At 45.1% G+C, this 25,770-nt stretch overlaps 1 protein-coding gene across 1 annotated transcript; it reads right to left on the bottom strand.

Annotated features, from left to right (window-relative positions):
• Nucleotides 1-1,305: 1,305 nt before the first annotated feature.
• Nucleotides 1,306-12,955, bottom strand: LOC112070935 (myocardin-like). Its single transcript, XM_024138393.2, is given in 13 exon segments — nucleotides 1,306-2,276; nucleotides 2,575-2,632; nucleotides 3,002-3,130; nucleotides 3,499-3,645; nucleotides 3,954-4,454; nucleotides 4,718-5,242; nucleotides 5,401-5,557; nucleotides 5,695-6,005; nucleotides 6,126-6,221; nucleotides 7,937-7,977; nucleotides 7,980-8,006; nucleotides 8,009-8,179; nucleotides 12,451-12,955. Coding segments are annotated over 13 exon segments (3,273 nt in total). The 3' UTR covers nucleotides 1,306-1,671.
• Nucleotides 12,956-25,770: the final 12,815 nt, after the last annotated feature.

The raw sequence follows: 25,770 nt of genomic DNA, 5'->3' as shown, positions 1-25,770 counted from the left end.
TATCACCTTATCGCCTCTAAAATGTAAATAAAACACTATAAAGAGTTTATAGAATGTGTCATTACATACCTATTTGAAGGTTTGTGTTGAATTTGAATCGGGATTTTAGGGCGGTGCTAAAGTGATCCTCAGAAGTAAACAGCGGCTTTGAGAGTYATGATCGCTTGCAGTGATGACGCAAAAAATTAGGTATCCCCCCATACCCCGTCACTGTCCATTTCTTGTTTTTAAACGATGAGAGAAGTGCTACACCTGGTGGAGAGCGATTGTAAGACAGAAATAGTTGCTTTATGCGTGCTGTACGTTACGGCATGACACGTCACGATGTAACGGAGGGTCAGTTTTTTCAACTTTTCTCCAATACTATAAAGCCATTACCATGTCGATCAACGCTTGAATACAAGCGTAGTTCAAACCCCAGATTTTGAAGTCAACACAGTCGCTACAGTCCCATTAGTTTTCTTTGTAGCCTCGTTTGAATGTCGCGGTTGCGCACATTTGTACGGAATGGGGTGAGTTTACGTTAGTCTCTTGTGTTTTCTAGGTAACTAGCTTGTAGACATTATAGTCTCTTGTGTTTTCTAGGTAACTTGCTAGCTAGACACTATAGTATCTTGTTGTTTTCTTGGTAGCTAGCTAGACACTAGTCTATTGTGTTTTATAGGTAGCTAGCTAGTAGCTAGACATTATAGTCTATGTTGTGTTTTCTGGGTACCTAGCTAGTAGACACTATAGTTTCTTGTTGTGTTTTCTAGGTAGCTAGCTAGTAGCTACTAGTCCTCTTGTTATGTTTTCCTAGGTAGCTAGCTAGGAGACACTATAGTCTCTTGTGTGGTTTTCTAGGTAGCTAGCTAGTAGCTAGACCTATAGTCTTTGTTGTGTTTTTCTAGGTAGCTAGCTAGTAGACACTAGTTTCTTGTTGTGTTTTCTAGGTAGCTAGCTAGGAGACACTAGTTTTTGTTGTGTTTTCTAGGTAGCTAGCTAGGAGACCTATAGTCTCTTGTTGTGTTTTCTAGTAGCTAGCTAGTAGCTAGAACGCTATAGTCTATTGTTGTGTTTTTCTAGGTAGCTAGCTAGTAGACACTGTTTCTTTTGTGTTTTCTAGGTAGCTAGCTAGTAGCTAGATGCTATAGTCTCTTGTTGTGTTTTCTAGTAGCTAGCTAGTAGACACTATAGTTTCCTGTTGTGTTTTATAGGTAGCTAGCTAGTAGCTGATGCTATAGTCTTTGTTGTGTTTTCTCGGTAGCTAGCTGTAGACACTATAGTTCCTTGTTGTGTTTTCATAGTAGCTAGCTAGTACTAGACGCTATAGTCTATTGTTGTGTTTTCTAGGTAGCCTAGCTAGTAGACACTATAGTCTCTTGTGTTTTCTAGGTAGCTAGCTAGTAGCTAGACACTATAGTCTCTTGTTGTGTTTTCTAGGTAGCTAGCTTGTATCCTGCTGTGTTGGGGGCTGGCATGTAGCCCACCGGTTAAGAGCGTAGGGCCAGTAACCAAAAGGTTGCTGGTTTGAATCCCTGAGCCGACTCAGTGAAAAATCAGAGCAAGGCACCTAATTGCTCCTGTAAGTCACTCTAGAAAAGAGTGTCTTCAAAATTGATAAAATATTGTTATTTTTGTAGGTTGCTAGCCAGATAGTGGCTAGCTGGTCCATAGCTAGTCTCCGGTGTTTCACCAGTGCTCTAGATGAAGGTCCATGGCTGTATTCAGGTTGATGTCTGTAACATCAAGGAACTCTGTGTTGAAGATGCTTGACCCGGTGGGAGGGACAGAGCTGAATCCCGTAGCCAAGCTCGGGGGCGTCAGGTCCAGCCATTCCATCGTCTCCCACGGCGACTCGCTAAACGTCATGCCGACCAACCCCTGCACCTCGGCCACGGACGTCACTTTGGAGTGGATGGGAGATGGAGGTGTTGGGGTTTCCATCAGGCCCCTGTTGGAGAGCAGTTTGTCCTGGTGGTGGTGGTTCGGACCGGGGTAGCCCTCTAGTCCAATATCCCCCTCCTCTCCCTGCCCTGATTCCTCTGCGGCCATCTTGAGAAGGGCGACCTCACCCCCTCGGCCTAGGGGGCTTCCCAGCAGGGTCTCCAGGTGGCTGTCTGCAATGTGATTGACTGTGTGGTCATAATTGAGCTGGGAGGGGGACAGGTGTTCGTAGTGTCTTCGGTGGAACTTTGGTTCGGCAAGGTCGGTGGTTCCAGGGGACACTGTAATGTGAGGCACAACTTTGGTTACAGAGGACCTCTCCCTCTCTTCTCTGGCGTTAGCTGGTATCTCTTGAAGAGAAGAGGATGGGGGGAGGGGGAGTCACAGCACAGAGTGTGATTTAATACCCATGTAAGAGGGAAATCTGGAGTTACTTAACTAAGCGGTGATGGATGGTATGTAGGGAGGCAAACTGACTAGTACCTTATGTAGGGGATCGAAACTAAATTGCTTGCAGTTACAAAGCCATTGCTCATCCATAACCATGGCAACAACATGCACTGACAGCTATATCGCTACCCAATTTGTAAGACTACACATTGTATACATCACACACATTTGAGACTGATTCTGAGTCAGTTCACCCACCTCCACTCTCTATGAGCACATCCAGAAGCTCATCCATCTGCTGACTTCTGGTCAGTTGCTAAAAAAAAGAATACAAATGTTATTAAGACTTGTTACATTTGTGCTTTATCAATTATTTCGACCCAGTCCAAAGATTATGATTGTAATATGGATATACTATTGATGTTATTGCTGTCTGACAGTGTTGTTCTACAAGGCACTTGGGGCAACCACAACTCTACATAACACAACCACACAACAGTCAGCTCTGAAGAAACAGTCAAACTTGGTCAAGGGTGCAAAGTGTGTGATGGATGAAGTGATGGATGGATAAACAAAGCAGGTGAGAAAGAGAGAGAAAGAGGACGCCTCGGAGGTTCCAACAATGAAACAAAAAGCGTTGGCCAGCCATGATCAGGAGCAGAGTTTGGTGTATCATTTAGTTTACCTGCTTGACTGCATCCTCATAGCAAGGGGGCTGTCTAGAGTCGGATGCAGCTGCATCTGAGCTACAGAAGGCGGGGGACGAGACCGGGCACTTTTGGCCAACGTGCTGGGGACAGGGCAATATAGGTATCTATATGAAAAGAATAAATGGCGAAAAAGGTTGTATTACTGATTTGATTTTGTGTAAGAAACTCTAATCTATGAATCCTGATATAAAAAAAAACCAAGATGCTTAAAAAAAGTTGTGGAGTTACTGAGAAAATTAGATTTCTAGCTCAAAAGGATATAGTGGGAGGGAACAGCTGGGAATAGCTTCATCTTTCTCAAAAGATTTGAGTTGTGAAGAGTATCATGAACCTCATGATGGAAGTTTTAGAGAGAAGCAACACATGAATGGAAGGCAGAAAATGTGTTAAAGTGAATGTGACGGGTGGATATGTGACACATAACCACGTCAATCCGCTACAGACCAAGTTTAGAYAGACRRAYAGCTCKYACCTTCTGCTGCATATTTGGGTTCTTGGACTTKTGGTTGACCCTGTGGTTCAGGCTGTTGTCGGCTGAGTTGGGGAGYGCTGACTGAAGGCCTCTCTGGTCAGAGGGATAGGAGCCGTTTACAGCCTGGCCTTCATTCTTCTGGGGAATCTGTTAGGAGAGCATACATGACCAAGGGGGCGGGTGGGGGGCATGTCTCCCCCCACATTCAGAAATTGAATTCTTGCCCCCCACAGTTTTATCATTGGAATGTGATACAAAAACGAGGCGGAGGTGTGCTTTAGGACCATGCGGACGCCTCCGARGAGTCAGGTAGACTCTCCTCCCTCCCCACTTCTAAAACCAAAGTTGCTCTCCTGATCATGACCACTGAGAATAGAGTCACAACAAACACTATAAAGGGCGTTTAACCATTAAGTATCTGAARACTCATAACAAACATACTGCCTAAGGCATACCTGCATGTTGCAGGGCCTGGTGGTGGCCTGGTTGAGGGGATGGCTGCACCCGTCTCTGCCCAGCGGCAGTGACAGCAGRTAGGGGTTGTTGGGGGAGGAAGGCTGGGGGCTGTTGGACGTCTTGGTGATGGGCGAGTCTTCAGGAGAGCACTGGGGGCTCAGGAAGGCACACATGCCTGAGGGACTTCCAGAGGAGGGGGTCTGATCCAGGCATCGTGGCCCACCAGGGTCCCCCATACTGGGCAGGGAGGCACCGCAATGGCCCATCCCCTCCATGCAGCTTCCTGGAGGACTCTTTAGGTGCTTGGGGGAGGAGAAGGGACAGCTGGAGGAGAGGGACATGGGCTCCTGCTTGACTGTCACCCCAAAGAAGTGTTGCCCCATCAGGGACGGGGATTGCTGGAGGGGAAGGTGGTGGAGCTGGGATGGAGCCAGTAAACCCTCCTGTGTGGCGCCATGGCAACGCTTCCTCTTGTGCAGCTGCATCTTGAGCTCCTCCACCTGTTGAACAACAGGCTGTTAACAGTAGGTCTGCTGTTGAACAACAGGCTGTTAACAGTAAGTCAGCTGTTGAACAACAGGCTGTTAACAGTAAGTCAGCTGTTGAACAACAGGCTGTTAACAGTAAGTCAGCTGTTGAACAACAGGCTGTTAACAGTAAGTCAGCTGTTGAACAACAGGCTGTTAACAGTAGGTCAGCGTAGCCTTGCATTGCTCTTTAGGGACAACATAGCTATATGGATTGGAACAGTGAGGTTACCCACCTGTCTCTGTTCCTGGTGCAACTTCCACGTCAGCTCCTCAATCACTTTCTGTTTTTCCACCAAAATCTTCTCCTTCTCCCGCTCCGTTCCTCCAACCTCCCCTCCCTGCAGTCCTACCCCGCTCAAACCCCCTCCCCCCTGACCTTCCTCAGCGCTGAGGTGGCCTGGGGACGGCTGGATGCAAAACAGTGGAGAGGAGGACATGGGCATGCCGCTGAAGCTGTCTGGGAGTGAGCCGCTGAGGGAGAGGTCTGAGGAAGCGGGGGATATGGGTGGAGTGGAGGAAGTGCTGGGGTAGGGGTAATACCCGCCCTGGGAGAGGGTGCTGGAGGAGGAGGGGGACTGGTAGGAGGACAGGGAYCCCGTGGGGGTGACAGGGAAGGTGGCCGTGCTAATGTCATTGGAGCCTGAATGGGAGGGGCTTGAGGTGTGGTCCTTAAAGGGACAGAGTCTCTCGATGAGGGCCATCTTGGTTCCTGAGACTGGCATGCCCCGGATACGCAGCTGCTGTCTGAGCTCCGACACCTGTTGGATGGAGAGAGAGAGAGGGAGAGAGGAGGAGGGGGGAGAGAGGAGAAAGGGGGAGAGAGGAACGGAGAGAGAGAAAAAAAACAGTATTTGAGTTCTCTTTCCAACTTGTACTAAGGAATATTTCCCTCACTCTACGGAGAGAGAGTACCTACCTTCAGGTCATCCAGGTTAGGTGGGAGAGGAGCAGGTTTGRCTGGTGAGACGTTGGTTTGACCRGAGTATGTGGTCTTCACTGAAGACAAGGAGCTACTGTTGACTGTGTTAGTAGGAAAACTGGAGCTACACACCATCAGCTGCTGACTGGATTGTCTACAGATAGGAGAACATGAGATTTCTGGGAGATAAACACCACAAAAGGCAACAATMTTATGCAACATTTAGTAAATTGAAGGCCAGATCTGAGACATGGGGTTAGGGTTAGACCCCTCACTATCCGAGGTACTCACTTCTGGGCTAGGGCCGGCTGGTGCAGAGGCTGGTAGTTGAAGCTATGCTGGTGTGTGTGTTGGGCATGTTGGGAGTGTGTGTACTGTGAGTGTGTGTGCGAATGTGTGTGTGCATGTTTCTGTTGGCTGAGGATCTGCAGCTGTAGGAAGAGCTGTTGCTGCTGCAGGAGCCTGGTATAGGCCGAGTCCATGGGAGGCGGGGACTTCTCGGCCTTCTGGTCCGGAGGGATGTACTGGTGGTACTTCAGCTTCTTCACCTTAGGCTTCACGTCTTTGGGCTTTTTGTGGCGGTTCTTGTCTGGCGTCTTTGACTGTAGAATCAAATGGGAGAAATAGTGAGGACATACTATTAAATACAATACAAGTTGATGTTCTCTCATAGACCTGTTTATAGACGATGCATCCTATGACAGTATAGGGTCTGTTCCTACGTTGACTACGGCCGGTGGGGCTGTAGACTGCCTATCGTTAGCTGCAGACAAGCCATCTTCCTGGCTCTGATCAGACGGGTCTCTGTTCTGACACCCCTGKAACACAAAGACAAAGACGTTAATGCAGAAAATGCCAACTACATTCACTGGTTGGCCAACCTGAAAACAACCAGATGAATTCAAAGACAACCCAAATAAATTAATTAAATTATTGAAAAAAGGAARAAAAWWRTTGACATTTGAAAATAGGAACTGGGTACTAGGTYCAAGCTGACTTTCGGTTAACACTTAAATCAGCAAACAGTTTATGACAGAAACTTCTAGTGACTGTTGGGAATGATGTCATCATTTCTGTCCACAAAGTGAGAGTGAGGAGAGGGGTGTGGAATGCAGGGAGTCACAGATGATAAAACACAGGAAGCAGTAGCCAGCAACACACTGTGTCTGTGCGAGACAGACTAACTGGCAGGGAGGAATGTGAAATGTGAAAAGAGCAGTCACTCACGTTCCAACGGTCACTAGAGAACCCTTGGGTAGGATGCTGTAGTTCTTCCAGCTACCACAGGAGGGAGGTATTACCTTTCTAGGACTGGTGAGGAGGAGGAGGAGTATTACCTGTCTAGGGCTGGTGAGGAGGAGGAGGAGTATTACCTGTCTAGGGCTGGTGATTGAGGAGGGGGAGTATTACCCTGTCTAGGGCTGGTGATGAGGTGGAGGAGTATTACTGTCTAGGGCTGGTGAGGAGGAGGAGGGGAGGAGGAGTATTACCAGTCTAAGGGCTGGTGAGGGAGGAGTATTACCTGGTCTAAGGGCTGGTGAGGAGGAGTATTACTGTCTAGGGCTGGTGAGGAGGAGGAGTATTACCTGTCTAGGGCTGGTGAGGAGGAGTATTACCTGTCTAGGGCTGGTGAGGAGGAGTATTACCTGTCTAGGGCTGGTGATGAGGAGGAGGAAGTATTACCTGTCTAGGGCTGGTGAGGGAGGAGGAGGAGTATTACTGTCTAGGGCTGGTGATGAGGAGGAGGAGTATTACCTGTTCTAGGGCTGGTGAGGAGGAGGAGGAGTATTACCTGTCTGAGGGCTGGTGATGAGGAGGAGGAGTATTACCTGTCTAGGGCTGGTGAGGAGGAGTATTACTGTCTAGGGCTGGTGAGGAGGAGTATTACCTTGTCTAGGGCTGGTGAGGAGGAGGAGTATTTACCTGTCTAGGGCTGGTGAGGAGGAGGAGTATTGACTACATGGAACTAGCAGTAAAATCTGATTCAAAAAACATAAAATACACCTTATGGAACAGCGGGGACTGTGAAGCAACACACACATGATAACATACACATGTACACATGGATTTTGTGTAGATATGTTGTAGTGGAGTAGGGGCTTGAGGGCACACAGTGTATTGTGAATGTGTTGTGAATGTGTTTGTAATGTTTTTAAATTGTATAACTGCCTTAATTTTGCTGGACCCCAGGAAGAGTAGCTGCTGCCTTGGCAGGAACTTTTATTTTTATTTCACCTTTATTTACCAGGTAGGCCAGTTGAGAACAAGTTCTCATTTACAACTGCGACCTGGCCAAGATAAAGCAAAGCAGTGCACAAAAACAACACAGAGTTACACATGGGATAAACAAACGTACAGTCAATAACACAATATATAAAAAATAAATAAATACAATATATATAAAAAGAATGGGGATCCAAATAAATACAAAATACAAATGACCTGTCTATGTCTAGTGAGGGCTGGTGATGATGAGGAGGAGTATTACCTGTCTAGGTCTAGTGAGGCTGGTGATGATGAGGAGGAGTATTACCTGTCTAGGTCTAGTGAGGGCTGGTGATGATGAGGGGGTCTGCCCATGGCTTCAGAAGAGGGGCATGCGACCCCTGGGACTCGTCACTGTGGGGTTGCTCTGGAGACAGACTGTCACTGTGGGGTTGCTCTGGAGACAGACTGTCACTGTGGGGTTGCTCTGGAGACAGACTGTCACTGTGGGGTTGCTCTGGAGACAGACTGTCACTGCTGCTGTCTCCTCGAACGCATACGAGTCCTCCTGCTTAGGAAGTGTCCCAATGGTTTACTGGAGAAGAGGGCGAGAGGAGAGAGAAAGGAGGAGGGAGGGAGGGAGGGAGGGAGAGAGAGAGAGAGAGAGAGAGGGAGGAGAGGGGGTGATGAGAAGTTGATGTGGTTCACGTGGTTCACTACAGAGATTAACACACAGTTAAATCACACACAGAGAACGGAGGACTGAAACCTGACACACGGTGAGATAAGCGCAAAGAGGGCTTAGAATTCAAGGGTTTTAAAACATGAAAAAGTATGTCGCATATTTTAATATTTCAGAGGTTAAAACAAAACCCAATTGTAGGGTTGTGTGTTAGTGGAAGATTTGGTCTCTGTGTGAATGTACAATATGTTCCTGTCTGTGTACTGCTCTGTACAACCAGTCCTATCCTCTCTATTGTATAACATCAGTATTCACACACTGCTCTGTACAACACAGTCCTATCCTCTCTGTTGTTTAACATCAGTATTCACACACTGCTCTGTACAACACAGTCCTATCCTCCTCTGTTGTTTAACATAAGTATTCACACACTGCTCTGTACAACACAGTCGCTATCTCTCTGTTGTTTAACATCAGTATTCACACACTGCTCTGTACACACAGTCCTATCCTCTCTGTTGTTTAACATCAGTATTCACACACTGCTCTGTACACACAGTCCTATCCTCTCTGTTTTTTAACTCAGTATTTACAATGCTCTGTAACACAGTCTATCCTCTCTGTTGTTTAACATCAGTATTCACACTGCTCTGTACAACACAGTCCCTATCCTCTCTATTGTTTAACATCAGTATTCACACACTGCTCTGTACACACAGTCCCTACCTCTCTGTTGTTTAACATCAGTATTCAGCACACTGTCTGTACAACACAGTCCCTATCTCTCTGTTGTTTAACATACAGTATTCACACAGCTGCTCTGTACAACACAGTCCTGTCTTCTGTTGTTTAACATGAGTATTCACAACCTGCCTGTACAACAGTCCCTATCCTCTGTGTTGTTTAACTCAGTATTCACACACCTGTGCTGTACACACAGTCCTATCTCTCTCTGTTTTGTTTAACATCAGTATGTCACACAGACCATGGCTCTGTACACTCACAGTCCTATCTCTCTGTTGTTTAACTATAGTATTCACATACTGCTCTGTACAACACAGTCCCTATCCTCTCTGTTGTTTATACATCAGTATTCACAACACTGCTCTGTAGCAAACTGCGTGTGCCTCGTCTGTGTTTTTAACATGCAGTATTCACACACTGCTGCTGTACGAACAGTCGCTATGCCTCTCTGTTGTTTAAGCATCAGTATTCACACAAGCTCCTGTACAACACAGTCCCTATCCTTCTGTGTTTAACATAGTATTCACACACTGCTCTGTACAACACAGTCCTAATCCTCTCTGTTTGTTTAACATCAGTATTCACACACATGCTCTGTACAAACCAGTCCTATCCTCTCTGTTGTTAACATCAGTATTCAGCAAAATTGCTCTGTACCACACAGTCCCTATCCTTCTGTTGGTTTAACGATCATCTGTCACAACACTGCTCTGTACAACACAGTCCTATCCTTCTGTTGTTTAACATCAGTATTCAAACACTGCTCTGTACACACAGCTCCCTATCCTCTCTGTTGTTTAACATCAGTATTCACACACTGCTCTGTACAACACAGTCCCTATCCTCTCTGTTGGTTTAACATCAGTATTCACACACTGCTCTGTACAACACAGTCCCTATCCTCTCTGTTGTTTTAACATCAGTATTCACACACTGCTCTGTACACCAGTCCCTATCCTCTCTGTTGTTTAAACATCAGTATGTCACACACTGCTCTGTACACACAGTCCCTCATCCTCTCTGTTGTTTAACATCAGTATTCACACACTGCTGTGTACAACACAGTCCTATCCTCCTCTGTTGTTTAACATCAGTATTCACACACTGCTCTGTACACACAGTCCCTATCCTCTCTGTTGTTTAACATCGTATTCACACACTGCCTCTGTACAACACAGTCCCTATCCTCTCTGTTGTTTAACATCAGTATTCACACACTGCTCTGTACAACACAGTCCCTATCCTCTCTTGTTTAACATCAGTATTCACACACTGCTCTGTAAACACAGTCCTATCCTCTCTGTTGTTTAACATCAGTATTCACACACTGCTCTGTACAACAAGTCCCTATCCTCTCTGTTGTTTAACATCAGTATTCACACATGCTCTGTACCACACGTCCTATCTCTCTGTTGTTTAACATCAGTATTCACACACTGCTCTGTACAACACAGTCCTATCCTCTCTGTTGTTTAACATCAGTATTCACACACTGCTCTGTACAAAACAGTCCCTATCTCTCTGTTGTTTAACATCAGTATTCACACATCTGCTCTGTACCACACAGTCCCTATCCTCTCTGTTGTTTAACATCAGTATTCACACACTGCCATCTGTACAACACAGTCCCTGTCCTCTCTGTTGTTTAACATCAGTTATTCACACACTGCTTCTGTACACCACAGTCCCTATCCTCTTTGTTGTTTACATCAGTATTCACACACTGCTCTGTACCACACAGTCCCTATCCTCTTCTGTTGTTTAACATCAGTATTCACACACTGCTCTGTACAACACAGTCCCTATTCTCTCTGTTGTTTAACATCAGTATTCACACACTGCTCTGTAACACAGTCCCTATCCTCTCTGTTGTTTAACATCAGTATTCACACACTGCTCTGTACAACACAGTCCCTATCCTCTCTGTTGTTTAACATCGTATTCACACACTGCTCTTACACACAAGTCCCTATCCTCTCTGTTGTTTAACATCAGTATTCACACACTCGCTCTGTACAACACAGTCCCTATCCTCTCTGTTGTTTAACACCAGTATTTCACACACTGCTTCTTCTTCACTGTCACTAGTCCAAAGCATCTTAGCCGCCAAAAGGTGCTACTCTGCAGTGGGCAGAGACTGACATGGCCACTTCACAGTGAACACAGCCCTGATTGGCTGAAGTGATAGTGAACAGAGAGCCTTGATTGGTTTAGCTGAGAGAGACGGTGCTGGAGGTGCAGAGCCTGAGGTTAGCACTGGGACAGAGCCAGGAGAGGGGAGGAGGGGGGTAATGTGTGTCTCGTTTAGTATGAGAACATGTGACCTGCCAAGAGTCAACCCTGGTTTCAATCACACYATCAGCCCCACTCTRTGTCCTCMTCTGGTCCTTCMCACATGGCCTTGTGSACTCACCTGGTTGTTATATCCTGTTGGTTGGATCTCTCTCAAATAGTCAATAAGTCAAMTAGTTTTCCATGGTGTACTGTCGATTTAGGGCCAGATAGCACTGCATTTTGCTTTGTGATTGTGTTTCTCAATAGGTCATGTGGTTTTGTTTTGACTGTTGTAACTTTGTTTATTCTGATTGATTGGATGTTCTGGTCCTCAGGCTTCAGTGTGTTAGTAGAACAGGTTTGTGAACTCAGCCCCAGGACCAGCTGGATGAGGGGACTGAGGCTTCAGTGTGTTAGTAGAACAGGTTTGTGAACTCAGCCCCAGGACCAGCTAGATGAGGGGACTATTTTCTTTGCTCAGCTCTTGGCATTGCAGGGCTTGGTAATGATATGAGAGGGGGTCACTGTATTTGAGATGTTTCCAAAACTGAATTGCTCTTTTTTTAGTTTTTATTATTAGTGGATATTGGCCAAATTCTGCCCTCCATGCAATCTTACAGAACTCTGTCATGGGGTGTTTGTCCCATTGGGTGAAACCCTACACCTCACTGCCAAGTGCAATCAGTTCAATGACACATTCAATTCGTTTTAGCAAAATTGTAATAACATAGAATGCCCTGCGTGCTTTCTGTCTCAGTTCTCTCTCTCTATTCAGGAAGTAGGGTTGCCTACTTTAGTCCCAGTCAGGGACAGAACAAGTTACTACTGGGCTATTATCAAATWAAATAACATTTTATTTGTGTAATGATGTACGCTGAGAGTCGGGATGCAAGTTCAGGGAGTGAATACATTTAATAAMTATACGAACAAAACAAGAAACACGAACAGCACACCGACATGAAACAAYAACGCCTGGGGAAGGAACCAAAGGGAGTGACATAAATAGGACAGGTAATCAAGGAGGTGGTGGAGTCAAGGTGAGTGTCATTAAGCGCTGGTGCGTGTGACGATGGTGACAGGTGTACATAATAATCAGCAGTCTGGTGACCTAGAGGCCAGAGAGGGCCTATACGTGACAGTACCCCCTCCCTGACGCGCGGCTGGGACGCTGACAACAGGGACGATCCCGTGGATCAGGAGTGGACCGGCCATCTCTGCCGAAGCACGGGAACCTGTTGAGCCGGCTGGGGCACGGGAGCCTGGCGACCTAGACCACCGAAGAAGGAGCAGGCGAAACAGCACCCCCTCTCCGACGCGCGGCTCCAGCCGCAAGACGCCGACCAGAGAGACGTTCCCGGGGATCAGGAGCGGACCGGTCACCTCCGTAGAAGCACAGGAACCTGACAAGCAGCCAGATGCGCCGGAGCCTGGTGAGCCAGCTGTGGCATGGGAGTCTGTCGAGCCTACCGAGTCTTGAAAACCTGACGAGCTAGCTAAGGCATGGAAGCCTGACGAGCTAGCTAAGGCATGGAAGCCTGACGAGCTAGCTAAGGCATGGAAGCCTGACGAGCTAGCCGAGGCATCCTCGGCAACAGACGCTTGACCCGCCAACCGAGTCTTGACACCCTGATGTACCGGCTGAGGCATCCTCTGTTGCTCCGGCGGCAGAACCCAGACCTGACGTCACCTCCAACACAAAAACAAAAAACACTCCCTGATGCTTCCCTTAGGTGAGGCGTTATTCTGTAACGATGTAAACTGAGAGTCGGGAAGCAAGTTCAGGGAGTGATTTACATTTAATAAATAAACAAACAAAACACGAACAGCGCACCGACATGAAACAGATACAGGAACAATAACATCTGGGGAAGGAGCCAAAGGGAGTGACATAAATAGGACAGGTAATCAAGGAGGTGATGGAGTCTCCAGGTGAGTGTCATTAAGCGCTGGTGCGTGTGACGGTGGTGACAGGTGTGCGTAWTAATCAGCAGTCTGGTGACCTAGAGGCCAGAGAGGGAGTATACGTGACAATTTGTCACATGCTTCGTAAACGACAGGTGTGGACTAACAGTGAAATGCTTACTTACGGGCTCTTCCCAACAACGCAGGGAGAAAGAACATAGAGAAATAATAGAAAAGTAAAACACGTAATAATACTATTACTATTATAATAGGTACACAATGAGTAACGATAACTTGGCTATATCAAATCAGATTGTATTTATCACATGCACCGGATATAACCGTGAAATGCTTACCTACGAGCCCTTAAACCAACAATATAGAGTTTTTAAAAAGTAAGTGTATACAAGGGGTACCAGTAACAGTCGATATGCAGGGCTACGAGGTAATTACATACTGTATGTACATATAACTAGGAATAAAGTGACAGATAATAAACAGTAGCTGCAGCGTATGTGATCGAGTCAAAAAAGTTAGTGCAAAAAGGGTAAATTCAGATAGTTAAATAGTTAACCAAATAGCTACACGGACTAACTATTTAGCAGTATTATGGCTAGGGTTGCACATTTTTGGGAACATTCAGAGGTGGAAACTTTCCGTGGGAATTAACAGGAATATATGGGAATTAACGGRAATATATGCAAATTAATAGTACATTTAAATGTAGATGTTTTTGCATTGGATATATTTATCATATCATATGGAGACAAAAACATAAAAAAATTTAAAAAATGTTGGTTACTAATTTAACTTTAGTTAAATGAGTTGACTCTTCACATGGGATGATTTCACTGAACAACAAAAGAAAGGGTATATTGAATGATCTCCGATGATCCATCGCATCTCCYAAAAACGTTTTCAACATACATCTGTAAAATGATAGTCTAGAAACTACAGCTTTGTTTGTCTTCCTCTCAGGCTTCCATGTCTTCTCCCTGGACCTCCTCAATGTCAATTTCTTGAACATCAGACTCTGAGCCCTCATCTTCACTGTCACTTTCCAACCTTGGTGAGGGTGGCTCGTTGTCAGGCTCAAAAAAGCTTTTTCAACCCTTGTATTGGTCAGCCTGTTGCGTGCTTTGGTGTGTGTGTTCCCAAACAAGGACCAGTTGCGCTCTGAGGCAGCTGATGTTGGTGGGATTTGGAGGATGATGGAGGCAACAGGGAAAGAGCCTCAGATCCACAAAGTCCCTTCCACCAGGTGGCTGATGAGATATGTTGGCACGACTGCCATATTGCATCTCCATCCCAAAGCCCTTGCTTGGAAGTGTACTTCGCCAGACTGCCAAGACCCTTGCCCTCATCCAGGCCAAGGTGGCAAGACACGGTAGTGATGACGCCATAGGCCTTGTTGATCTCTGCACCAGACAGGATGCTCTTGCCAGGATACTTGGGGTCCAACATGTACGCTGCGGTGTGTGTGGGCTTCAGGCAGAAGTCTTCATGCTTTTTGATGTATTTCAGAAGTGCAGTTTCCTCTGCTTGGAGCAACAGTGAAGTGGTCAGGGCAGTATGGATGTCTTCTCTTACATCTGCAAGCAGAGTCTGAATATCAGACAGGATGGCATTGTCTCCTTCAATCCGTGCAATGGCTACTGCTATAGGTTTCAGGATGCTTACCGCTCTCTCCCAAAATACATCATCCAGGAGGGTCCTCTTGATGGGGCTGTCCATATTGTGATATGTGATATGRCCATTTCTTGGAGACCCTCCAGGAGACTGTCAAACATGATGACAACACCACTTACTGATCGCTGCAGCTGTACACGACCCATCTGTAAATAGCCCATCCAACTACCTACCTCATCCCCATATTGTTTTATTTATTTATTATTATTATTATTTTTTGCACACCAGTATTTCCAGTATTTCTACTTGCGCATCATCATCTGCACATCACTCCAGTGTTAACTTGCTAAATTGTAATTACTTCGCTACTATGGCTTATTTATTGCCTTAACTCCTTATGMCATTTGCACACACTCTATATAGACTTTTCTAGCATGTTATTGACTGTATGTTTGTTTGTTTATTCCATGTGTAACTCTGTGTGGTTTGTGTCACACTGCTTTGCTTTATCTTGGCCAGGTCGCAGTTGTTAATGAGAACTAGTTCTCAACTGGCCTACCTGGTTAAATAAAGGTGAAATAAATATAAAGTATAATAAAAAACACGGGTGTTGCTGGGAAGCTTCAATGTGGGGCTCTTATTCTTCTCACTTTGCATGGTGAGGTAGATTGCTGCTATAACTTGATGACCCTTTACATACCTAACCATTTCCTTGGCTCTCTTGTACAGTGTATCCGTTGTTTTCAGTGCCATGATGTCCTTGAGGAGCAGATTCAATGCATGAGCAGCACAGCCMATGGGTGTGATGTGAGGGTAGGACTCCTCCACTTTAGACCAAGCAGCCTTCATGTTCACAGCATTGTCTGTCACCAGTGCAAATACCTTCTGTGGTCCAAGGTCATTGATGACTGCCTTCAGCTCATCTGCAATGTAGAGACCGGTGTGTCTTGTCCCTTGTGTCTGTGCTCTTGTAGAATACTGGTGTCTGATTCATAATTTGCACCTCAATTAGAAGTAAAGGGACCGCAATTCCATTGAATTGGGGATTGTTTAACCAAAATATGCCACAAGACCTAGAATTGACTTATGTGTATCCCACAAAAAAGGTTCACTGCTAACTTTTTTGATGAATTTAAGCAAAATTCCCCATATTCCAGGGCTTAACTGTCCATGGAAAATTACCTGAAAAGTTTCAGACCCKTTGCAACCTTACTTATGGCTGTTGGTTCCAGACAAGATGCTCTCAATGGTGCAGCTGTATAACTGTTTGAAGATCTGGCCCATGCCAGATCTCTTCAGCCTCCTGAGGRGGAGGAGGTGTTGGCGTGCCCTCTTCGTGACTGTGTTGGTGTGTTTGGACCATGATAGGTCCTTAGTGATGTGGACACAGAGGAACTTGAGGCTCTCGACCCACTGCACTACAGCCCCGTTCGATGTGCATGGGGGCGTGCTCGGCCCTCGGTTTACTGTAGTCCACAATCAGCTCCTTTGTCTTCCTGAAGTTGAGGGAGAAGTTGTTGTCCTGGCACCACACTGCCAGGTCTCTGACCTCCTCCCTCCTCCCGTCTCATCGTCGTCGGTGATCAGGGCTACCACCGTTGTGTCTTCTGCAGACTTAATGATGGTGTTGGAGTTGTTGGAGACGATTACTGTGGGGACGATGTCGTCGATGCACTCTCTAATGAAGCCAGTGATTGATGTAGTAAACTCCTCAATGCCATCGGATGAGTCCCGAAACATATTCCAGTCTGTGCTAGCAAAACAGTCCTGTAGCTTAGCATCTGTTTCATCGGACCACTTCCGTATTGTGCGTGTCACTGGTACTTCCTGTTTGAGTTGTTGCTTGTAAGCAGGAATAAGGAGGATAGAGGTATGGTCAAATTGGCCAAGTGGAGGACAGGGGAGAGCTTTTTATGCGTTTCTGTGTGTGGAGTAGAGGTGATCTAGAGGTTTTTCGCCTCTAGTTRCACAGGTGACATACTGGTAGAAATGAGGTAAAACGGATTTCAGTTTTCCTGCTTTAAAATCACCAGCCACTAGGGTTTTCTTGTTTGTTTATGGCCCTAAACAGCTCATTGAGGGCGGTCTTAGTGCCAGCATCGGTTTGTGGTAAATACGAAAAATATGGATTGAAATGCTCTTAGTAAATAGTATGATCTACAGCTTATCATGAGGTATTCTAACTCAGTAACTATTAGTATTGCTGTGTATGTTGTTGTATTGATGTTATAATCTCTCTATCAGCAGACCTCAACTGTTTTGAAGTCTCAGAGATCTAATATTTTCAAAGATGATAAACAAAATGGAAGAGGTCATTGGCACATTACCGGACAGCTGAACAACAGCCTTCTTCAATCAGATACCTTCGTAGGTGACTCACTGGAGCCATGTAAATCAGACAGAGTCAAAACAGAGATGCGGGGAGGGACACCCACACACACAGACAAACACACACTCGCCCTTCTCCTCTGGACCCAAATACAGCTGCTGTTTGTCTCTATAAAGCATGTCCCTGTTCATAGGGAGGTAGAGTAAACCTCGGCGCTCCAGCCCTTTATTGACCACAATATGTTTACTGAAGAGACAGAGGAAGAGAACATAAAACCAGCGTATACAGAAACCCTGGCTGGACACATATAGAGAGCAGGACTAACAKACTTGGATGTAAGAGAAACTTTTKARTATGTCCCAATCACATACTTTGGGTTAAGGGACCCTTCATTGTTTGCTGAAGTTTTTCTCTCTCCAGCTAGTATACAAAATAGTATGCTTTAATAGTGTTGCCACATAACTTCTATGGGGAAGCTATGACGTTGCAAACTATACTAACAACACTGCATACTATTCAATACATTCTTGTGGTTACTTGTGATTCACACTAATTGTAAATGTTTGACTACTTTTAGTATTTCACTGCAGCTGTATAGCCTCATCTTCACTCCACTGAAGAGTTAAAACACACCATTTTCAAACTCAAAAACAAACTCAAAGTAAAGTCATGTTTATCTGTGAAAATTCACACACAGGTTCATGTGAGTCACACACCTCAAGATGCAGGCAGATGGGTGTTACTCGGTGATACATGTCGTGGCGGCTGCCTGTCTGAAGGCAGCAGTCAAGTGGAATGATATTCTTGTGCAGCAGCTCCATGGGGCCAGGTCTCAGGGACAGTTTGTCATTGAGGTCATCTGCCAGACAGGCTCTCTTCAGTCTCAGCTGAGCCTCCACGGAAGAAACGTCCCCCGCCCGGTCAACATGTACCCAGCAAGCAAAACCAACTGTTAACTCCCTGGACTGTTAACTCCCTGGACTGTTAACTCCCTGGACTGATACCTCCCTGGACTGTTACCCCCCTGGACTGTTAACTCCCTGGACTGTTAACTCCCTGGACTGTTACCCCCCTGGACTGTTAACTCCCCGGACTGTTACCCCCCCGGACTGTTACCTCCCCGGACTGTTACCTCCCCGGACTGTTACCTCCCCGGACTGTTAACTCCCCGGACTGTTACCTCCCCGGACTGTTAACTCCCCGGACTGTTAACTCCCCGGACTGTTACCCCCCCGGACTGTTACCCCCCCGGACTGTTACCCCCCCGGACTGTTACCCCCCCGGACTGTTACCTCCCCGGACTGTTACCTCCCCGGACTGTTACCTCCCCGGACTGTTACCTCCCCGGACTGTTACCTCCCCGGACTGATACCTCCCCGGACTGATACCTCCCCGGACTGATACCTCCCCGGACTGTTAACTTCCCGGACTGTTAACTCCCTGGACTTTTAACTCCTTGGACTGTTAACTCCCTGGACTGTTAACTATTTTGTATAGGAGTTGATTCAGGCCAGTTGGGCTCGCTGCTCATCTGAATCTCCAGTGGCAATACATTCACTGATGACTTATAAGTAGTGACGTTACATTTGATACCGGAGCTACGAGGCATTTATCGAAATCGCTACCTTCGAAGCAGTGTGCCGGTGTCTCACTTTATCAGAAATATGTAATCAATGACGTCCAAAGCTTTGTTTGATCACATGCTTGTGTTGCAAAATCCCACTGACTTCGCTGTGGTTCCAGTGCTTTCTTGGATTCCAAGCTGCTTTCAAACACTGACCCCTACTGGACACCATACTTCCAAATATACACTGAACAAAAATATAAAAGCAACATGTAAAGTGTTGTCCCATGTTCCATGAGCTGAAATAAAATATCCCAGAAATGTTTCCATTTGCACAAAAAGCTTACTTCTCTAAAATGTTGTGCACAAATTTGTTTACATCCCTGTTAGTGAGCATTTCTCCTTTGCAAAGATTATCCCTCCACCTGACAGGTGTGGCCTATTAAAAAGATGATTAAACAGCATGATCATTACACAGGTGCACCTTGTGCTGGTGACAATGAAAGGCCTCTCTAAAATCTACAGTTTTTTCACACAACACATGAAAAACAATCTCATAATCACACGCTGCTATTTATTGCTGACCAGCAGATGCCACTAATGTGCATTGTGAACAGCTAATGAAGCTCTGAGTAATTAACCCTTTTTTGGCACAATTTGGTGAAAGCGCTGAAGCCTTCAGAAAGCCTTGGTTTCCAATCCACTATTTGTAAGCTTCCTGGTTCGAGCCCGTTCCAAGCAGTGAGTGATAATTAAAATGTAGGGGAGGCGACTCATTCGAATATTTGGGGGTGTGGTTTTCTCAAAGCTCTTTTTGTGCAACCGTGAGTTAGTGTCATTCCAGTTTATCTAATCTGTTGTGTTATGCAATAACATGTTATATATGACGATGGCCAGTGTCTTGTGAAAGACTCATGTATGGCCTTGTGTCGATTTGAGAACGGTTGACGAAATCAGTCAGTGGTTTTCAGTTCTCTTCTCAGGGACTCCCAGCTGTTCCAGAGGTAGTTCACTAGATTCAACTTGTCAATTCAGAATAATAACACAATAATACAATATAATATGGCTGACCAGAATATAAAAAAACCTGTATGGTGCTTCAAAAGCATCTACAATCTTTCAGATGAGGTTCTTTATGGAACCATTTCCCATAAAGGTTCTATAAAAACACAAAATGTGTTCTACATAGCCCCCCAAAAGGGTTGTAACTATAGCAGAACCCTTTTTGATGCTATAAATAACTTTTTTGTAATGGTTCTTTGTAGAACACACAGGTTCCATTTAGAACTTTACGAGCAAAGTTCTTCATATATCCTTCAAAAAAAGGGTTCCACCCTTACACGGTACTATTTAGAACCATTCTTTTTTGGTGTGAAGGCAGTCAGATTCCCTCCACTAGATACGTTTTTTGTTGTTGAGCTAATTAAAAGGGGGACTGTGACATGGGTAAGACTGCCTTATGCGCACACACTATACAAATAATCCTGGATTAGGTTGGCTCAATATCTATATTCTTTTAGGATGGGTTACCTGCTGGTGTTCTGCAGCCTGAGCTACGTTGATTAATCCACGAGAGAAATAGTGAGAGCATTTATTTGGTAAAATCTTAAACTCTTTACACTCCTACCTGTATACAGGTTGAAAATGGCAGATTTGGGCACTGATAAACGCCTAAATTGGAAGGCAGTGGCTGTACAGTAACTGCTATACATGACGTCAGAGTTCTGGCTCTGCGCTTCACTGCGCTGTATGTGTTTTGACTGACAGCCATTCTGAACTTGAGCACCTCGCGCCACAAGAAGATGCCCCCATCCCTCCTGCTAATTGTTTTGTAGTCTGAGGGAAATGCTGTATTTTGACGGATGAGACGTTGAGGATTATATGATGTCATACAAGCAAGCTAAAACACCTGGTAGTCCAAATGTGCACTTCACATTTCCATACCATCAAACTCATGTCATATACAGTGTCAACGTTTATAATCATTCTGTTTGAATTACAGTTACCAGATGACATGGCGTCATACCCTGGGCTGTTCTGAACAGAATAACCCTGTGTTTGTCTATTGGGAAGAACATTTGTTCACTCATGACTTCTTTCTATGGGCAGTGGCGAACCCGTCATTCAGGGCAGGCCACTTTCCTTTTTGCCTGTTTTGCATGTTGTTTAAGCATTAATACGTGTCACATATCAGTTTGCAAACAATGTAAAACAAAATAAAAAATAGAGTTAATAAAGCCTCCATACAAACATGGTCTCTTTTTTGTTTTCTTCAGTAAAGCAGCTCCAACATGCAGGTGTTTCAGCCTAGTGCTTTATGTGTTGGTGGGGAAGCCAGCGGAAAATACGGAACGTAGGGGTTGGTAATGTTCTCTAGTTGTGCCATGAGAGAGCTTAAAAATTCAAGCCCCTTCGGTGCTGCCATAGAGTTACATTAGAAGTGCCCATCCAAGAAGGCTCAAGGTCATTGGCCACAGATAAAATGACGTCATATCACGTTATATCTACAGTAGCTTTGATTGTCAACATCATACTTTTAAAATCTTAGCTAGGAGTCATCATCAATCAAGTTGACAATCTACAAAGAGAAATAATGAAGACAAATTACAGATGAAATGTATCGGTGCTCATCGGCCATTGGACATAAACATTACACAACAAGTTGGAAATTGCAAATTCAACAATGAGTGGTTTGGAATCACTAGCCTGCTATTCAGTGGAGTGGGTGTGTGGTCCCACTTCTGGGATGAAGGGTATTTTTTCCAAGGTTAAAATGATAAACATTCAACATTGGCTATGCTGTCAATCCAGCATTATTTCTGCCGCGCTCAAAACAACTTAACTCAGAACTGGGAAATCTGACATTGAATTCAAGACAACTGGGAACTCTGTAAAAAACGAGCTCCGACTGGCAAAATACGTTTTGAATGGTCATCCAACTTGGAATTGTAAGTCGGCAACTCGGGCCTCTTTCTAGAGCTACGACCTGAAGATCACTGACGTCATCATGATTCAACCTTGTTTTTTTCAGAGTTCCAAGTTGTCTTGAAAGTACCATAAATCCAGAGAATGCCAGACTTTGATGACAAAGTTTGATGACAAATTTTGCCTACGAAGCACCGACACGCCACCTTCCGGTGCAAGTGAGCACAACAAGGCGAGTCCAAAAATGTATTGTATGCTGCTGCTTAAATTATGTAATATGCCAGGGAAATATGTATACTGTAGCTAAGAAAGTAATAAATACTAAGTGTATGTTGTGGATTAAACTGTTAGTAGCCCATGTGCCTCACCCTAATAATTTTGTCTATTTTCAACTCTTAATTTCACCTACTGTTCTGACCTGGTGGTGCACATGTAGCCTATAACCTGTTTTAGAGAAATGTAATCATTGAATATTGTAAGAACTTTCATTGTCAGCTTATATGCTCCCTTCATTTATCCTACGGTTCTGACTCGGTGTACAGGGAGAACACTGTAAGAGCGGCTCATGTTCTGAATTATGTCCTAGCTCGCTCATTAATGTCTTAATCGAAATGACGGATTTCTTCTTATCCGCTTGTCGTCCCCTTATGCCATAGTTTGTACATCTCAATTGTCAGTAGAAACCATATTTGTTTAAGCAAGTCAGCCATATCAGCAATTTTTTGAAGGCAGTAAATGTGGCTCAATTAACCGTTTCGCTGCCTAGTCAAGGCTCCGCTGATAGCCAGGTGTAGCAGTGGTGTTGGGACTGCTGTTGGGACTCTGCTGTTGGGACAGCTTTATGTATTGTAGGCCCTAACAGTTTGTCGGCACCGTTTGTCACAGTTATAGTGTAACCAATGTATTGTTTAATGTTGTGTTGTGTAGTGGCTTGGCTGGCATGTATCTAACATTTTGCCCCACCAAGATTTACATGCTAAAATCGCCACTTTTTATGTGCAACAAAATTCTGATCGGTTTCCCTGAATTGCATTGTGAAAGCCTAAGACCGTAACATCGTATTTTCTAACTACACAAGTCATGTTGTCAAATAGAACAGGCTTTCCAATGACACCCAGATTGCTCTTAATAATGAACCGTTTTTGGATTGCATAAACAACAACAGTAATTGTGTAAGGACGGGGATGCAGGATTGTGTTCCAAACAAAACAGCTACAAGTGTGCTTGCTCTAGTTGCTCCAAGGCAAAGCTAGGAGAGCTCAAAAAAACACCCTATAGTCGAAGACTCTTCTTTGAATCACAAAAGAGGGGCTGGGTTAAATGAGGAAGACACATTTCGGTTGAATGCATTTGGCCATGCACGCCTCCAACTCGATCATGAAGTTTGCAGACGACACAACAGTAGTAGGCTTGATCACCAACAACAACGAGACGGCCTACAGGGAGGAGGTGAGGGCCCTCGGAGTGTGGTGTCAGGAAAATAACCTCACACTCAACGTCAACAAAACAAAGGAGATGATCATGGACTTCAGGAAACAGCAGAGGGAGCAGCCCCCTATCCACATCGACGGGWCAGTAGTGGAGAAGGTGGAAAGTTTTAAGTTCCTCGGTGTTCACATCACGGACAAATTGAAATGGTTCACCCACACAGATAGTGTGGTGAAGAACTCTTCAACCTCAGAAGGCTGAAATTTGGCTTGTCACCTAAAACACTCACAAACTTTTACAGATGCACAATTGAGAGCATCCTGTCGGGCTGTATCACCGCCTGGTACAGAAACTGCACCACCCACAACGGCAGGGCTCTTCAGAGGGTGGTGTGGTCTGCACAATGCATCACCAGGGGCAAACTACCTGCCCTCCAGGACACCTACAGCACCCGATGTCACAGGAAGGCCAACAACCACCCGAGACACTGCCTGTTCACCCCGCTACCATCCAGAAGGCGAGGTCAGTCTTAAGGCCATCAGACAATTAAACAGCCATCACTAACACAGGGAGGCTGCTGCCTACACACAGGCTTGAGATCATTGACCACTCAAACAATGGATCACAAGTCACTTTTTTAATGTCACTTTAATAATGATGTTTACCTATCTTGCATTACTCATCCCATATGTACACTACCGTTCAAAAGTTTGTGGTCACTTAGAATTATTATTATAATTATTTTTAAAGCAAATTTTTTGTCCATTAAAATAACATCAAATTGATCAGAAATACAGTGTAGACATTGTTAATGTTGTAAATGACTATTGTAGCTGGAAATGGCTGATTTTTAATGGAATATCTACATAGATGTAGAGGCCCATTATCAGCAACCATCACTCCTGTGTTCCAATGGCACATTGTGTTAGCTGATCCAAGTGTATCATTATAAAAGTCTAATTGATTATTAGAAAACCATTTTGCAATTATGTTAGCACAGCAAAAACTAAAGCAGGAAGAACCAGTGACGCGCTCAATATGGAAGTGGTCAGATGACGCGGATGCTACGCTACAGGACTGTTTCGCTAGCACAGACTGGAATATGTTCCCGGGACTCATCCGATGGCATTGAGGTGTATACCACATCAGTCACCGGCTTCATCAATAAGTGCATTGATAACGTTGTCCCCACAGTGACTGTACGTACATATCCCAACCAGAAACCAACCACACTGAGCTAAAGGGTAGAGCTGCTGCTTTCAAGTAGTGGGACTCTAACCCGGACACTTATAAGATATCCCGCTATGCCCTCAGACGAACCATCAAACAGGCAAAGCGTAAATACAGGACTAAGATTGAATCCTCCTACACCGGCTCCGACGTTCGTCGTATGTGGCATGGCTTGCAACTATTACGGACAACAAAGGGAAGCCTTAATAAAACCGTACAGAATGGCAAATAACAGAGCTCATTGTCTCTCGGTCACACTGTCAGAGGTTTGGCTTTGACTCTCCAGTCCTCTGAAGGATAATATAGTGTGTGCGTGTGTGTGCAACCAGTGGTAAGTGTGCGGAGGAACAGAAACCAGAGGCCCGGCATGGCCTATCAGTTTCTGGGAGTCTCCCGGAGATAAAGCAAGCAGCATGGGCAAACGTGATTGGTTGACAGGGCAGATACTCTTTTAGAAATGTTTTTCGATTGGACGTTTATCTGGTGATAGTAGGCGAGAGGGCGGCGGTACACATGAAAAGGGTTTGGCATCTATTAACTTTCACACACACACACACACACACACACACACACACACACACACACACACAGAGTGCTATCCCTCTGGATTGCATTCCCCCTGCACGCACCATTGTTTATAAATACCCAGGCAAGTGCACTCACACAGAATACAACTCTGGCCTCTATAGTGGAGATGCCCTTGTTTCTCTAACAGATGTTAGCTAGTTTGTAATATACTTATAGGAGCATTAAATGCAGACGAAATATGTCAATTTCATGACTCCAGTTCATATTATGAGGTTAGAGGTATAGATCATAGATCCACTTGTATCATATCATGGGGTTAGAGGTATAGATCATAGATCCACTTGTATCATATTATGGGGTCAGAGGTATAGATCATAGATCCGCTTGTATCATATCATGGGGTTAGAGGTATAGATCATAGATCCGCTTGTATCATATTATGGGGTTAGAGGTATAGATCATAGATCCGCTTGTATCATATTATGGGGTTAGAGGTTTAGATCACCTTTAACACAGTGTTATGGGGATGAGGGGTGTCTGGTTACACAGTGTTATGGACTAGGTTGTGTTATCATGAGGTAAGAGCGTTGGCTTGAAAAAGTGAGGACAGGTAGGGTGACATGTTTCAGCGCCGTTGTCCGATGTTGCAAGTTCAATTAAACTCACTCTCTCTCTCTCTCTAGTAATGCAGTACATGGTGTTCCCCTCTCTCTCTCTAGTAATGCAGTACATGGTGTTCCCCTCTCTCTCTCCAGTAATGCAGTAAATGGTGTCCCACTCTCTCTCTCTCTAGTAATGCAGTACATGGTGTCCCACTCTCTCTCTCCAGCAACAGAGTACATGGTGTTCCGCTCTCTCTCTCTCTCTGGTAACGCAGTACATGGTGTTCCACTCTCTCTCTCTCTCTGGTAACGCAGTACATGGTGT

This window comes from Salvelinus sp. IW2-2015, unplaced genomic scaffold (genome assembly GCF_002910315.2).
Source record: "Salvelinus sp. IW2-2015 unplaced genomic scaffold, ASM291031v2 Un_scaffold1463, whole genome shotgun sequence".
Lineage (NCBI taxonomy): Eukaryota > Metazoa > Chordata > Actinopteri > Salmoniformes > Salmonidae > Salvelinus > Salvelinus sp. IW2-2015.
The sequence above is the reverse complement of the archived record's forward strand: the minus strand, read 5'-3'. Positions and strand labels throughout refer to the sequence as shown.